This window comes from Saccopteryx leptura, chromosome 5 (assembly GCF_036850995.1).
Source record: "Saccopteryx leptura isolate mSacLep1 chromosome 5, mSacLep1_pri_phased_curated, whole genome shotgun sequence".
In the NCBI taxonomy this organism is placed as follows: Eukaryota; Metazoa; Chordata; class Mammalia; order Chiroptera; family Emballonuridae; genus Saccopteryx; species Saccopteryx leptura.
In genome coordinates, this window is record NC_089507.1 from 156,166,921 (window position 1) to 156,182,533 (window position 15,613).

Genomic DNA, 15,613 nt, shown 5'->3' on the forward strand with positions numbered 1-15,613 from the left:
ACTGTTTATACCAAAAGGAAACCCAGATAGTAATTTAAATATAGTATGTTTAATTCAAGTAAAAATTATATAAAATGAACAATCCAAGGGAAATTTTAAAAACAATTCCATTTACAGTAACATCAGAAAGAATAAAAGAAATTAACCAAGGAGGTGAAAGACTTATACAATGAAACATTGCTTAAAGACATAAATAGGAAGATGTCCCATGTCCATATAGATTATAAAACAGTATTTTAAAGATGTCAATACTTGTGGACAAGTCCTGCCAGCGGTGAGGACGACAGAAATGCAGACCAGACTCCGGGGACCAGGTTCAGTGACACAGATCCACTTTATTCAGGAAGTAAGCTAGCTTATATACATGGGTTCAGCCTATAGGGTGTTATAGCGTGTCCTTCATAGCCAATGGCTGAAAAGATCAGGGAGCTGCGTGGTTGGCGCTAAATCACTTCCTTATAGCAGGCGAGCCGCAGGGGTCGTCAAACTTTTTATAAAGACTGCCCACTTTTGCAGTGCTGGTCAACCTGGTCCCTACCGTGCAACCAAACAGCGCCGCAATTGGCCCATCATGAAAGCTGGAACGCCCACTAGTGGGCAGTAGGGACCAGGTCTACCAGCACTGCAAAAGTGGGCGGTTTTTATAAAAAGTTTGAGGACCCCTGTGAGGCTTCTGGGAGCTGGAGTATTCTCACAGCATTGCACCAGCCACAGCTGCTAGGAATGTGCTCTGCGCTCCACCCACACCTCCCCCTTCTCTTTTAATTAAGGCCAATTGGATTTGATGAATGGCAGCTTGCTGATGTTGTAGCTTCTGAATGCTACGCATTATGCAACGGAACCCTAGTAGAACTAAAACTACATACCTATTATACTATATGCTAATAGATTAGCTGGATTAAACAATGAGGCAAGCTTCTGTAATGTTTGACTAGTTAGAAAATAGAATGGGGGTCTTAAACAGGGGATTCCTCCTAGGGATCAGGATGTCATTTCCCTCCCATTGTGTTACAGAGACCTTCTAGGTGCCGTTAAACACAGTTCCATTTTGATTGTAAAAAATGGACATAGGTTCATGCATGCCCCCTTCCCACAAAGGTCCAGCATCCAAACATGAAACGGATGGCTTGCTGTGGGTTGCATACTGCATATGGTTGCAAGGCACATTACACAAATTACAACATGACAAATCATACAATTTCAACAATTACAGAGGTACACTTCACCAGTCTCTGAGCACTTTGCCAAAAGCACAAAATGTCCTCAGCCTTCTTTCTAGCCATGGGAAAAGCTTCCCAGGGTAGGGGAGTGCTTCCAGAAAAGCTGCTCCCCACCCCTACCAAGGTTATTCACATTGTCCAAAATCCGTAAGTCCATCCAACAAAGGAGCCAGTGCTCACTCGGGTCGTAGTCCAGGAAATCAGTCCACGCACATGAGGCCTCAGTCACCCCCCTCATCCTTGCCATCCTGGCAGGTCTTACACTGTCCCAAAGAGGAGCACATGGCAATGGCAGTCAGCATTTTCATCTCTGCTCCAGAGAGCATGATGGCATCCACCCCTATCCCAAAATGTCATCAAACCCACCAGCGGCTTGGGCACTCCCTGCCATTCCAGCGGCCACTCAGCAATGCAAGCCTGGCTTTCATTCATCCTCCTGCCACAGCTGCCACCGTTTACCTTCTGGAGTCTGCGAATCGCAACTCCAGCCCAATTCTCCTCATCCCCCAAAGGTGAACTGAAAACATCAGCTCGCGCTGCCGGGCTCGAGCACCGGGCTGCTGCCGCCGTCTGCATCTGGAAGTCAGCAGTTACTATAGCACACATAAGTAAGAACAGAGCACCCGGGCCTGGGGGCCCGTCAGGGGCAATTCTCTGAGCCTGCCCTGCCAAAGCCTCCACATCCGCCCAGGTGATGGGGTGCGCATGCTGGCAGTGAGGTCTTCTTCTGGAGTGCTGAGGACCTCTTCCCCTCAGGTGTAGTCGGTGTGGAGAAGGCCAGGGCTGTGGCTTTGGATGGGTGAAGACTGAACCACTTAGTTGGTGCCCAAGAAACCCTGTCAAGCAGGTTGGGGGGTTCCTGGGATCCAAATTGGCTGAAAAACACAAGCATAACCTCTCCCTTGCGTTAGAAGAGGGTGTGATCCCCGCCACTGTGCCGTGGCTGGGACCTTCCGGCACCATTTCAGAGAGAGGGGTGGGGGAGAGAGAAAGCGAGAGATACAGAAAAATAGACAAGACAGACAGAAAGAAAAAAGACATTCGGGCATATAGGCTGGCCCATGGGTTTGCAGCAGGAACACATGCTGGAGAAAATGGCGTCTGAGAGGCTGGGGTGGGGCATTGAGCCCCAGCAGGGAATGCGGGAGTAGCAACTTCTGCTTTTTCCAGCGGCAGAGCTGATGACGCAGTTAGCAATTCGGTTGGTTTCGTTTCTGCGCGCCCAGCTGCAAACTCAGATGCTAAACTACTTTCCTCCTCAGTGGAGGGGGACAAATAGGGAGGTAGGGGCTCCTCAGAGAGAGAGAGGTAGCCTGTAATATTTTTGGCACCAGCGGAGGGTCCCCAGGAGCAGCACCGGTCAAGCAGGCACATATTGCCAATAAGGCAGGAGTGAGGCCGAGAGGGAATGTTTGCCACCCATGCACCTCGTCCGAACAAACGCGCCGGAGAGCTCGGGCCCAAGTATCCGGGTCCCAGAGCAGTGCGTCCTCAATCCAGGGATTGAGACCAGAGAGAATCTCCCAGTAGGTACAGAGATCCTTTTCACTAATTTCAACTTGCCTACTCTGCAATAGAGCGTGCAGGGCTTGAGCCTGTGGGGCTCAAGAGTGGGGGAGAAGGTTTCCCATTGCAGAGGGTCACTCTCCCATCCCTTGGATGCCGGTTAGGTCCCTGCCCAATGTTGGGCACCAGCTGATGACAAGTCCTGCCAGGGGTGAAGACGACGGAGACGCAAAGACCTGACTCCAGGAACCAGGTTCAGTGACGCAGATCCACTTTATTCAGGAGGTAAGCTAGCCTATATACACAGGTTCAGCCAATAGGATGTTACAGTGCATCCTTCATAGCCAATGGCTGAAAAGATCAGGGAGCTGCGTGGTTGATGCTAAGTCACTTCCTTATAGCAGGCGAGCTTCCTTCCTGGGTATGCCCAGGAGGGTTCTGGAAGCTGGAGTATTCTCACAGCATCGCATCAGCCGCAGCTGCTAGGAATGTGCTCTGCGCTCCACCCACAAATTCCACAGATTAATGAAATCCCTCAAAACCCCAATGATATTTTTACAGAAATAGAAAAAAATCCATCTAAAATTCATACAAAATTTCAAGGGATCCCAAATAGCCAAAACACTTGAAAAAGAACAAAGTTGAAGGACTCATACTTACTGATTTCAAAACTTAACTACAATGCTACTGAAAGGCAGAAACCATGGGCTGAACGGAAAACACGAGGCTAATGTGTTCCAAAAGGAGAGTTTATTATAAAAGCACCTGGTGCAGGTAGGCTGAGTCCAGCAAAGGGTGTCAGCCCTGAGATGCAGGAGAGAGTTAGATACAGATGTTGCTGCAGGCATTTTGCTGGCATGGGGTTGGGTGCACATAGACATACTCAGATTAGCATATAGAGGTTTGTGACCTTGGTCACTGACTTGACCATGAGGAGGAGGAGGAGGAAGAGGGGGACTCAACCACAGAAACACTAGTTCTTTCTGATATAGCACAGGCCTAGTCATCATGGTCCTTTCTGATGTCCTTGCTAAATCTTTAAGACAGCCAAGAGGTCAAGAATCTCCCAGGAACAGCCAGGCTTTCACAAACAACTATTGTGATTTAAACTCCCCTAACGGTCAGGTCCCACTCCAATGTAAGCTTTCCCTGACATTCCTGCAAAAGTAAACTTTTTAACTTTTTGCTACATTTCAAAGTAAAGGCCAGGAAGCCATTAAGAGAGAGAATAGCAAGCAAATTAACTACAAGCAGTGATGGATGGGAATATTTTGTTCTGAGCACACGGAAGACTGGAAGACGTTGGATGAGGGGAATTCGAGTTTTACAAGGGCTAATTTAACCCTAACACGTATTATTTCACTTAATGCCACATAAACCCTAAGATCTCAGCCCCTGAAATACAAAACTATAATTTCAAAGTGTACTTTTTAAAATGTATAAAAAGTCAGCATTTATGCATGATAGCAGGTGAGTCAACAATGCTATGATGCCAATTAGGCATGGTGCTTACTTGTATAGCTTTATCAGTAATTTCTGTCATCTCAATACTTTTGACCTACCATGCTAATTTGAAACTTCACATAATTCACATCAAGTTTTATGATAGAGAACAAATCAGCACTACTTAAAGGGAGTCAGTTCATGTTTAATAAAAGTTCATGTTTAACATAACTGTTTCATATACTGTCTTTAATATACTGCCTCATTGTATCTAACTTCTCTCCAATTGTTTGTTATATATAGACAATTTTGCTTCCCTTTGCCCTGTTCACCAGGGGAGAGTTTGTTAGTGTTGTTATCCTAAAATTTCTTTCATTGAATAAAACTAGTTCGGTCAAATCATACTGGTTCTTTCTCTAGTACCATTTACAAGACAGACGAGGTCCCCAAATATGAAAGATCACTAAAACTTTCACAGATGTAAGTCGTAAACAACAGCCTTAAGCTTTTACAATAGTAGAAAAGATATGCCTGGCATGTACATACATACATGTGTGATAAGTCTACCATATATGAGAGGTTAGTTTTAGAAATTTTGGTTTCTGTATTAAACTGAACAAGAATTAGCCATAGCAACTCAGGCTCTATCTAAAATAGATGAAAAGTTCTATTACTCAGACATCATGGAAATAGTGGCAAATCAAAAGGTTCCAAAAGATAGTTTCCAGTAGGTATGTTAGTAAAAGCTTAAGGAGTCAACAGCTGATTTGGGACTTGAAGCAAATCCTTTAACCTTCTTGACATAACATTACCCCACTCCCATGCTGCCCCTATACCCCTGCCAATATACAACATTTTGTTAATTAGTAACCTTGACACTGTGAGAAAAATTTTCTTATTCAGAATAATTCCATAGTATTATGTAACCAAATACAAGGCAGAAACAGACAGACATGAAACAAGGTTGATTTCTATATGTTTTATATGAAAACCAGTATCATTATTCATAGTTTGATACAAAATTATATATATAATATGTATATGTATATATAATACAGGTATTATATATATAATTTATAAATAATTTTGTGTCAAAGTACAACTATGAAATATTAAAGCTGACTTTCATGTAAAACAAAAATCAGTACAACCTACAGTTCTGCACAACGTGTCATTCTTTATCCCACTGGACTGTGGCATAAGGGACAGAAGTTGTAGTTACTTATTTTCTGAGCCAGAACACAGTGCTTGCACACACTGCACATCCAGAACTTATATTCAGAGATTGGGCTTCCAGTGGCAATGCATGTTGGCAGTTTCCCTTCCCCTCTGTAAAAATAAGAGGAAAAACAAATAACTATACTTTAAAACTCCTAATTACTTAAAACTTTATTACATTTAAAAAACTGAAGAATGAAAAACATTTCAAGGTAAACTTAAAAACTTTTCTTGCAATGAGAAAATGAAGCATCAATACACTTATAAAACTAAATAAAACAGGGTATAATGTTAACAAACTACTTTGAAATTTAGTGCTTTAATTATTATATCACACCATTATACATATAGAAACCCAAGCTTCTAAGACGGCAGAATGACATTTACTAATTACAATTAGCCTTACCCTTCAAGAAAGCTGTCTGATTCCGAGTTTCTGCTATCTTTGGGAGTATTTTTGATGAAGATTTCTAGAGCAAGATCTTCATATTGCTGTTTCTGTTCTGAACTGAGGCTCTCTAATGATTCAAGTTTAAAAAAAGCTCTTGAACAAATACCAAAAGCTCTATTGGCACATGCACAGAGTGCTAACAGAGAGTAGATCTCAATGGCAGGGATAATGTCTTCAAAGTCTCTCAGGTGAAGAGCTAGGGAAGAAATAACAATTTGGATTTTGCAGAGTAATCATGATCATGCATGGGATAGAATCTGTGTTCAACTGTTTCAGTTGGACGTACATAAACCTTAGCAAAGTTAAAGAAAACAATGATGAGAGATCAGAGCACTGGCAGGAAGACACAGGCTCGGTGATCTGCAGGGACGTCTCAGCTAACAGCTCAGGTCCTGGACATATAACCATTACCAAATGATGCACACGGCCATTTAGAAATGCATACGTAAAAAAATGTTGTGGAGCCTGACCAGGCAGTGGCACAGTGGAGCGTCCGACTGGGATGCGGAGGACCCAGGTTCGAGACCCCAAGGTCGCCAGCTTGAGCGCAGGCTCATCTGGTTTGAGCAAAGCTCAGCAGCTTGAACCCAAGGTTGCTGGCTAGAGCAAGGGGTTACTGCTGAGGGCCCGCGGCCAAGGCACATATGAGAAAGCAATCAATGAACAACTAAGGTGTTGCAACACACAACGAAAAACTAATGATTAATGCTTCTCATCTCTCCGTTCCTGTCTGTCTGTCCCTGTCTATCCCTCTCTCTGACTCTCTCTCTGTCTCTGAAAAAGAAATGTTGTAGAATTCCAAAACCACTTAAATATTTTCTGTTTGTTTTATTGAAACAATAAAACTTTAAGGGAAAAATGTGAAAATGAGCCTCTAAGTTGTCAGCTCAATTTATTTTGACAACTATCATATTTTATTTTTAATTTTTCTATACTGGAGATATAATCTCTTTCTTAAAAATGCAATGTAGAATTAATAAATTGGTAAGCAGTCTGACCAGGTGGTGACACAGTGGATAGAGTGTCGGACTGAGACATGGAGGACCCAGGTTCAAAACCCCGAGGTCGCCGGCTTGAGTGCAGGATCACCAGCTTGAGCGCAGGGTCACTGGCTTGAGTGTGGGATCATAGGCATGACCCCATGGTCACTGGCTTGAGCCCAAAGGTCACTGGCTTGTAGCCCAAAGTCACTGGCTTGAGCACAAGGTCACTGGCTTGAGCACAAGGTCGCTGGCTTGAACAAGAGATCACTTGCTCTGCTGTAGCCCCCCAGTTAAGGTACATATGAGAAAGCCATCAATGAACAACTGAGACTAAGGAGCCACAACAAAAAATTGATGCTTCTCATCTCTCTTCCTTCCTGTCTGTCTGTCCCTATCTGTCCCTCTCTCTCTGTCTCTGTCACAAAAATAAATAAATTGGTAATCAAATTGTATTTTTCCTTCTCTAGACTTCACAGTCTTAAAAATATCTTGTTACAGTATAATATTGAAAATTTCATAAAACAATTTAGAGCAATATATTCATGTGTTTTACAATTAGGTTCCTATACAATAAACTGGTTTTGGGATCAAATATATACAAGTTCACTGGAAGAAATTCACAGAGTAAGCTCATTTAGTTATAATAAAGAATGCCCTCTAATTTCACAAATTCATGGACAATAATTTACAGGGCATGTATTGTTTCAGATAATTTTATCACTAAAAGACAAAAATATTAATGTATATGGATATCTTCATCCAGTGGGTAAAGAATCCCAAGTTAAAAGTCTAATCTATCATATAATAAATCTTGAAATTGTGCATATATTATATAAAATACAACTATTTTAAGTAGTGTATAATCTATATCACTTATTCATCATTTAGAATTAAATGAAGGTATTTTAAAAAACATAAAAATAAAAATGATTCCTATGTATAACTGATAAGCAATTAGAAAAAAATTTACAGTCCCATGGCTAGTGACAAGAAAAATATAAATAAACTGTAAAAGAAATGTTCAGAGCATAAAAGAAAAAAACTGAAAACTTTAGAGAGAAACACAGATATATAAAAGATTTTTTAAAAATTGATGTTTCTGGCCTGACCAGGCGGTGGCACAGTGGATAGAGCATAGGACTAGGATGTGGAGGACCCAGGTTCGAGACCCTGAGGTCACCAGCTTGAGCATGGGCTCATCTGGTTTGAGCAAAACCTCACCAACTTAGACCCAAGGTTGCTGGCTCGAGCAAGAGGTTACTTGATCTGCTGAGGGCCCGCGGTCAAGGCACATATGAGAAAGCAATCAATGAACAACTAAAGTGTTGCAATGCGCAACGAAAAACTAATGATTGATGCTTCTCATCTCTCCGTTCCTGTCTGTCTGTCCCTGTCTATCCATCTCTCTGACTCTCTCTCTCTCTCTGTCTCTGAAAAAAAAAAGAAATTGATGTTTCTGGATAAGAAAACTCAATGTTGTAAATATATTGATGATTCCAATATTAATACATTAAATAATGCATTTCTAATTCAAAATCCAATGAGACTTCACTGAAATTCCCCCTACCCTCAAAAAGATTCTAAAGTGAATCTGGATAAAACCAAGGAGAATACCCAAAACTTTTTTCAAAGAAGAAGAGTAATGAAGGAAAGCTGAGATTCCAGATATTAAAATATAAAAGTAAGGTAAGAGGATAGTACTGCCATAGAAATTCAGGACTAGAAAATAGTGGTCTAGGAAAGGATGAATAATATGTGTGAATTTAGTTTCATGAAGGTAGAATTTCAAATCTATGAAGGAACAATAAGTTTTTAATAAATAAAAATAAATAAATAAATAAATGAAAGAAAAGTTTTAATAAATGGCTTTAGGATAACTAAGAAGTTATAATAAAATATAATATTTAATACGCTTGAAATGAAGGACTCCCTGAGAGTGTTCCCTGACTGATTGGACCATACCAAAATAAACACAACCACTGTTAATAGCATCACCATGGTTATCATTCCTTAAGGTCTCACAAAATCCAAGCACTATAATAAGGGACTTTTATTTTCACGTATTTCTCAAGCCTCAAAACAACCCTATGAAGAAAATACTATTTTCCTCACTTTTCATAAAAAGAAATTGAAGCTTAGGGTGTTTAAGTAATAATAAAGATAAAATTACAAAAATAAGAAAAAAATATCACTTTAGAATTCAAGAAACAGTGAAATAAAATAATTTCTCTAAAAGGTCTCTTTTAATGGTCACTGGCTTGAGCCCAAGGTCACTGGTTTGAGCAAGGGGTCACTGGCTTGGCTGGAGCCCCCTGGACAAGGCACATATGAGAAAGCAATCAATGAACAAGTAAGGTACTGCAACTATGAGTTGATGCTTCTCATCTCTCTCCCTTCCTGTATGTCTGTCCCTGTCTGTTCCACTCTCTCTCTCTCTCTCTCTCTCACTAATATATATATATTTTTTACAAAGTATTATGTTTTTTAAAAAAGAAACCAAAAGTAATATGTTACACCCCAAATATTATAAAATAACAAATTAACAAATTTACTTGAATATATTTATTTTATGTAATATATATTTATTATTATATATATAAATATTACTATAACATATATACACATACAAAGGACATTGGCTATTTTTTTAATTTTTTTTATTTTATTTATTCATTTTAGAGAAGAGAGAGACAGAGAGAAGAGGGGAGGAGCGGGAAGCATCAACTCCCACACATGCCTTGGCCAGGCAAGCCCAGGGTTTTGAACCAGCAACCTCAGTGTTCCAGGTCAATGCTGATCCATTGCGCCACCACAGGCCAGGCAGTACATAGTCTGGCTATTAAGTGTTTAACCTTGAATGAATACAATAGTTCTTTTTGCTTATTTCAAACTTCTTGTTTTCCTGTGAACCATACATATTGCTTTCTATGTATTAAAAATAAAAAGAACTTCAAAAAGGGGAATGCACAAAACAAATTATGGATAGCAAATCTCAAACATCTGAAAATAAATGCATAGGAAAAAAAAGGCGTTACTGACATTAAATTACGGGCAGACTGAAGAAGCTGGCCTTTCCTATTCCATTACAGTTTTAGACAGTCTGCACACTAGGTCCGTGGCCCACCTGTCCTCAGGGCGGTGTCCAGGTAGCCCTCATAGAGCTGCCTCTGTGCCAGGAGAAAGAAGTGGTAGGCCTCGGCCCCTCTCCAGGCATTATCCATGAACCAACTCTTTGGAGAAAGAACCTCTTCTTCCAGCAAGCCAGCCAAAGCAGAAGAGGCCTGCAAGAGAAGCATACCCCGTCTCCCATTAGCACGGCCACAACACTGTCCTCCCGATGAAGAGAATTTCTCAAACTGTTATACATAAACATATCTACATTAGCGGATTCTGTCACTACAAAACTGTGATTCCAGACTGAATTTCTCCACTATAATTCATACTTTGTTAAACTGGCCTGATCAAATTTTCTTCTGCTTTATTGACACAGAATTGACAAATAAATGTAAGATACTTAAAGTGTACATTGTGGTGATTTGCTACAAGTATACATTGTGAAAGGACTGATCAAATTTTAAAATAAAATTGATTAAACTTTAATAAGAGATTCATTTGCACATTAAAATAATACACATATCGTTGGAAAGTTTTTAGAACTCACAGATCAGAAATGATTTACTCAGTAAGGAATTAAAGCAAAGACTGTAAATTAGTCTTGTAGAAAAAATAGTTTACAATAACTTCAAGTAGGAATTTTTAAAATTTGAGTACTAATTCCAAGTCTTCCTTTTCTACATACAGTTATTACTTAAGAAAATAAAATGCAAATGAAGCAAATTAAATGGCCTGTCCAAAAAGAGAAGTGTGTGTGCCTGGTTATTTTCCTTAAATACTTGAGAAGGTCTAGTCTTACTGAATGTTCTTTCTCACCTCCGAACTCTTCCCCGTCATACTTCCTCGCTGGGCACTTTTCATTTGTTCATGGTACTGCTCTATCAGTAAAGCAGAGAGGACATACAGCTTCTTGACACGTAAAGGATTAGCTCTTTTCTTTGCCTCCTCATCTGCTATCTTTAAACATTTAAAGAATTGGGGAAAGATATTGCTTAATCTATATTTGCACAGATACAATCACCTCTACAGTTAATTCTCTAAAAAGAAAGGAGGAAAGTCAGTAGGATGGAATATAGATACCCCTCATTTATGATATTTTAAAACCCACTTTCTTTTCCTTAGTACTGTTAAGTACTTAGTATTTTCTTAGTATTTAGCCTTGGAGTTAGCACTTCTAACATTCTTAGAAAATAAGAGATGCTGTCCCTTAAGTCAGAATCAAGAAAGCTTTCAGGGAATGGGTAGTATTTCCCAAAACAAGGAGATTTTTTAAAATAATATCCTATGTACACAGAGACAAGATGGCTTTAACATGGTACATCCTTCAGAAATTTTTATTTATTTAAACGATTCTGAGGGAAACATCATTTTCTCATTAAAGTAAATGGGAAAAGACTAGAATAAAAATTTTCTTACATTAATACTGTATTAGTAACCTTCATGCCAAATGCATATTATGAAAAGTGTAACGCCTTTAAAATGTGCACATCTAAAAGGACTCAAAATTCACCTTGGCTGATTAGTTCAGTTGGTTAAGCTTTGTCCCAATATGCCAAGTTTGCAGGTTCAATCCCCAGTCAGGGCAAACATGAGAATCAACCAATGAATGCATAAATAAGTAGAACAACAAATCAATGTTTCTTTCTCCATATCTCTCTCTCCCCCTCCTTCCCTCTCTTCCTCTCACTACAAAAATCAATTAAAAAAAATTTTAAAGAAAATAAAGCCATAGAAAAAGAAGCAAAAAGCAAAAAGAAGTCCACAATTATAAAAAAAATAGTAACTAAGTAAAAGTAAGAACAAAAGGACCCAAAATTCTATTATCAATAGGATTAAATCCCAGTTAAGCGATATTGTACTTTATGCTCCCTAAAAATTCTGTAACACTTTAATATCGGTATTAAATAAATACATAATTGTTTAAGTATCAATAAAGAGCTAATATTAATAAATAGCCTTGTGAGTAAAAGTAACAATACTAAAATACCATATTGTTAGTTATACTAGTAATAACCAGAAGTATTTTGCTATAACAAATATTTGTTTCTAAACAAAAAGGAAAATGTGTTCTTTAATTTCTAAAAACACAGTAGTAACTAGAACAAACCAAATACTTCAATACAACATACCTTAAACATGAGTTTAGCAGCATCATAAAAGTGATTGGCTTTCCGATAGAGTTCTATGGCATCAAGAGTTTTATTCTTTTCCAATAAATGAGCTGCATACCTCGCTAACAGGGACCCAATTTCTTTCATACTATGATTTTTAGCCAATTCAACCGCTTTGTCCCACTTGCAGAAAAAAAATATACCACTCAGTTATCCAAGCATTTATAGCCACATGTCATAAAATTCACACAATAAAGCTTTAAGTTTATAATAACATTGTATTGAAATTGAAAACTGGTGTATGTTTTTAAAAACCACTTAAAATCAGAGCAACAATAAATGTTATAAGTTAAACATGCATCAAAATGATTACTACATGATCTAAGACCTCAATTTGCTTAAGACGTACATCTGAAAAGGAAAGCTTCAAAGTTTATATACATGTTAATCTTAAAATTCTAATCCTACCCAAACTCTTGAGAGAAAGATATGTGTATAGTAAAACAAATTATGCAGTTTTAATTAAGACAATGTATCAGATTTAACATTTAAAAGTTATTTTTATAAAGCAAATGAAGCTTTATAAAATGCTTTAAGAAAACACTTAAAAGAATGCATTGATAGTCAACAATTTCAACAATTCTGCACTTTAATTATAATTAGATTTCAGCTCTTAAAAATATCAAGTATACATTTTCTTTAAAGGGAATAGAATATGGATTTGCCAGAATAAATATTGATAAAGTAACTCAATTCTTTCCTGTTGCAATAACCATAACCTGGGCCTTCTTTAGAAACAAAACCCAATTCTAATAAAACAGAAAATTATGGAATTATTTCTGGACAAAAACTTGCCAGACTGAAAGCAGAGGGTTAGTTCATGTTCCCATACTGAGTTAGCTATGACTGGTCACCCCTAATGGTGGCACTTATGCCAATATGTTCCCAGTTCCTCACTAAGTAAGAGACTACTTGCCTCCTTTCACAAAATTCATCTCAAGTTCTCTGACCGTTATGCTGGCAACAGTCTTTAAAGGACGACTAGATGACTTTAATTTTAGTTCCTTACTTGGTTGAGATGTACACAGGCATCTACGGCTGCCTTTGGTTGATTACATTTCAAAAACGCAGTCACTGTTTGTTCACACATTCCAACTCTCACAAACATTTGTGCTATTTTCTGTAAGGACAAAACAATAATATCAGATTTTACAGACCAAGGAAATCACTTATATTTTGATTGACAAAACTCCCTGGGGACATGTGAGTATTAAATGTACTGGTGGTTCCAGAAATTTGGCATTTAAACAGACATAGGGACAGAGGCTACAAACCAGAGTGGATGCCAAGGCAACACCTTCTATAAAACACACACACTGCCAGCTCCTGCCAGGGATCTCTTAACTGGGACCTGAACATACTACATTCTTTCCTTTCTCAGTTTAGAAGCTAGTTTACAGAAAATCAAGCTCTAAAACCCCACAGTAGTCCGTTAAAAAAAAAAACCCTTTAAGGCAATAGATGGTATAATCAAAGGTAATTGTTAATTTGAGGCTTAAGGGGAAGCTTATTCACAGAGCTACCTGAATCTCTATAAAGAATGCCCAAGGCCCTGGCCTGTTAGCTCAGTAGTAGAGTATCTGCCGGGTGTGTGGAAGTTCCAGGTTCGATTCCTGGTCAGGGCACACAGGAGAAGCGCCCTTCTGCTTCTCCACCCATCTTCCTCTCACTTCTCTCTGTCTCCCCCTCCTGCAGTCAGACCTCGATTGGAGCGATTTGGCCCCAGGCTCTGAGGATGGCTCCATGGCCTCACCTCAGGCGCTAAGAAGAGCTCGGTTGCTGAACAATGGAGCAATACCCCATATGGGCAAAGCATCACCCCCTAGTGGGCTCGCTGGGTGGATCTCGGTCGGAACTCATGTGGGAGTCTGTCTCTCTGGCTCCCCTCCGCTCATTCAATTAAAAAAAAATGCCCCAAACAAGCTGGCATCAGGTCAGGACACTGGATCCAAAACAGAATTCCTTTAGAGGGCAGTGGCCAGGAGAGAGAACCACACAAAGCCCATCAGACCCATTGGCTGTACTTTCCATTTCTAGAACGTCACTTTGCTCTTTTCTGAATATCAAATTGGCCAAAGTTTTCCTTTCCCCACACCTACATTTACAATAGTTTGGGCAATAAATTTTGTATCCAACTATCTTCTTAAAAGTAATGCTTACGCCTGACCAGGTGGTAGCGCAGTGGATAGAGCATCGAACTGGGATGCTGAGTACCCAGGTTCAAGACCCCGAGGTCGCCAGCTTGAGCATGGGCTCATCTGGTTTGAGCAAAGCTCACCAGCTTGGACCCAAGGACGCCAGCTCGAGCAAGGGGTTACTCAGTCTGCTGAAGGCCTGCGGTCAAGGCACATATGAGAAAGCAATCAATGAACAACTAAGGTGTCGCAATGCACAACAAAAAAACTAATGATTGATGCTTCTCACATCTCCGTTCCTGTCTATCTGTCCCTATCTATCCCTCTCTCTGACTCTCTCTCTGGCTCTGTAAAAAAAAAAAAAAAAGTAATGCTTATGTTTTTCTGATTATAAAGTAATAAATTCTAATGGTAAAAAAAATTAGAAAACATAAAAATGTAGTTACTCATAATCTTATTACCCAGAGGAACTTCTCTCAATGCAGTCCGGTAACATCTTTGTCCTCTGAATGCACATGTGTGTGTGAGGTGGCACACAGATTGTGATCAGACTACACAGGGTTGGGCAAAAGTAGATTTACAGTTGTGAGGACATAAAAGACAGAGCTTATTCTTGTGTTATTACTTATTAATTATTGTATTACTTTCCATACAAACTGTAAACCTACTATTGCCCAACCCTGTATGTAACTTTGTATACTGTATTTCCCACTTAAATATTATGTACATTTTACTATATTATTAAAAACTGTTCCAAAACTTGATTTAAAATGTGCGGTACTATTTACATTTTTTAAATCCTTTTAATTATTTAATTATTATTATAGCTGTCATTAGTATTTACTCGATAATCTTAGTGCTCTGCACACACTCCAGCAATGCTTCTCTTTTCCATCCCAGACCCACCTAACTGACAGCATGCACGTAGACGACACTGTCTCCGCAGCCAGGGTTACGAGCCATTCCGATTTCCTTCCCACTCCAGAAAACATACAGGATTGAGAATAAGGAGTGTGAAATCCATTATTACAGGGATAACTGCTCTAACTCATAATAGAAACTGAATTTTCAGCTTTCCTCACCTGTTGGTTAACTAACAACATTTTGATGGCAAAACTCATAACTGATACACATCCCTCCCCTGTAGCTGAGCGCAGCTAATGCTCCAGGTATTATTCAGCTCAGTGATTCACAAAATACAAACTCATCAACATCATTGAACAATTAATTAAAAGACGCTTAAAAAGACAAAATTCCAGACAACTCAAATAAATAATTTATTGTTAATATAAACAAAAGTCAAGCTATCTTTTTAAACTTTTGTTATAGCAAATTTCAAACACACACACACACACACACACAGTAATCACCA

At 39.1% G+C, this 15,613-nt stretch overlaps 1 protein-coding gene across 2 annotated transcripts in view; it reads right to left on the bottom strand.

The window, feature by feature from the left end:
- Positions 1 to 99: 99 nt before the first annotated feature.
- Positions 100 to 15,613, bottom strand: part of WDR35 (WD repeat domain 35) — an 85,929-nt gene continuing 70,415 nt past the window's right edge. For both annotated transcript variants that reach the window (XM_066386219.1, XM_066386218.1), the window contains 6 exons: positions 13,116 to 13,226; positions 12,065 to 12,229; positions 10,752 to 10,892; positions 9,946 to 10,102; positions 5,794 to 6,034; positions 100 to 5,498 (listed from right to left, as the gene is read on the bottom strand). In XM_066386219.1, the coding sequence (XP_066242316.1) occupies positions 5,348 to 5,498; positions 5,794 to 6,034; positions 9,946 to 10,102; positions 10,752 to 10,892; positions 12,065 to 12,229; positions 13,116 to 13,226 (966 nt within the window). In that variant the 3' untranslated portion in view covers positions 100 to 5,347. The remainder of the gene's footprint in view (positions 5,499 to 5,793; positions 6,035 to 9,945; positions 10,103 to 10,751; positions 10,893 to 12,064; positions 12,230 to 13,115; positions 13,227 to 15,613) is intronic.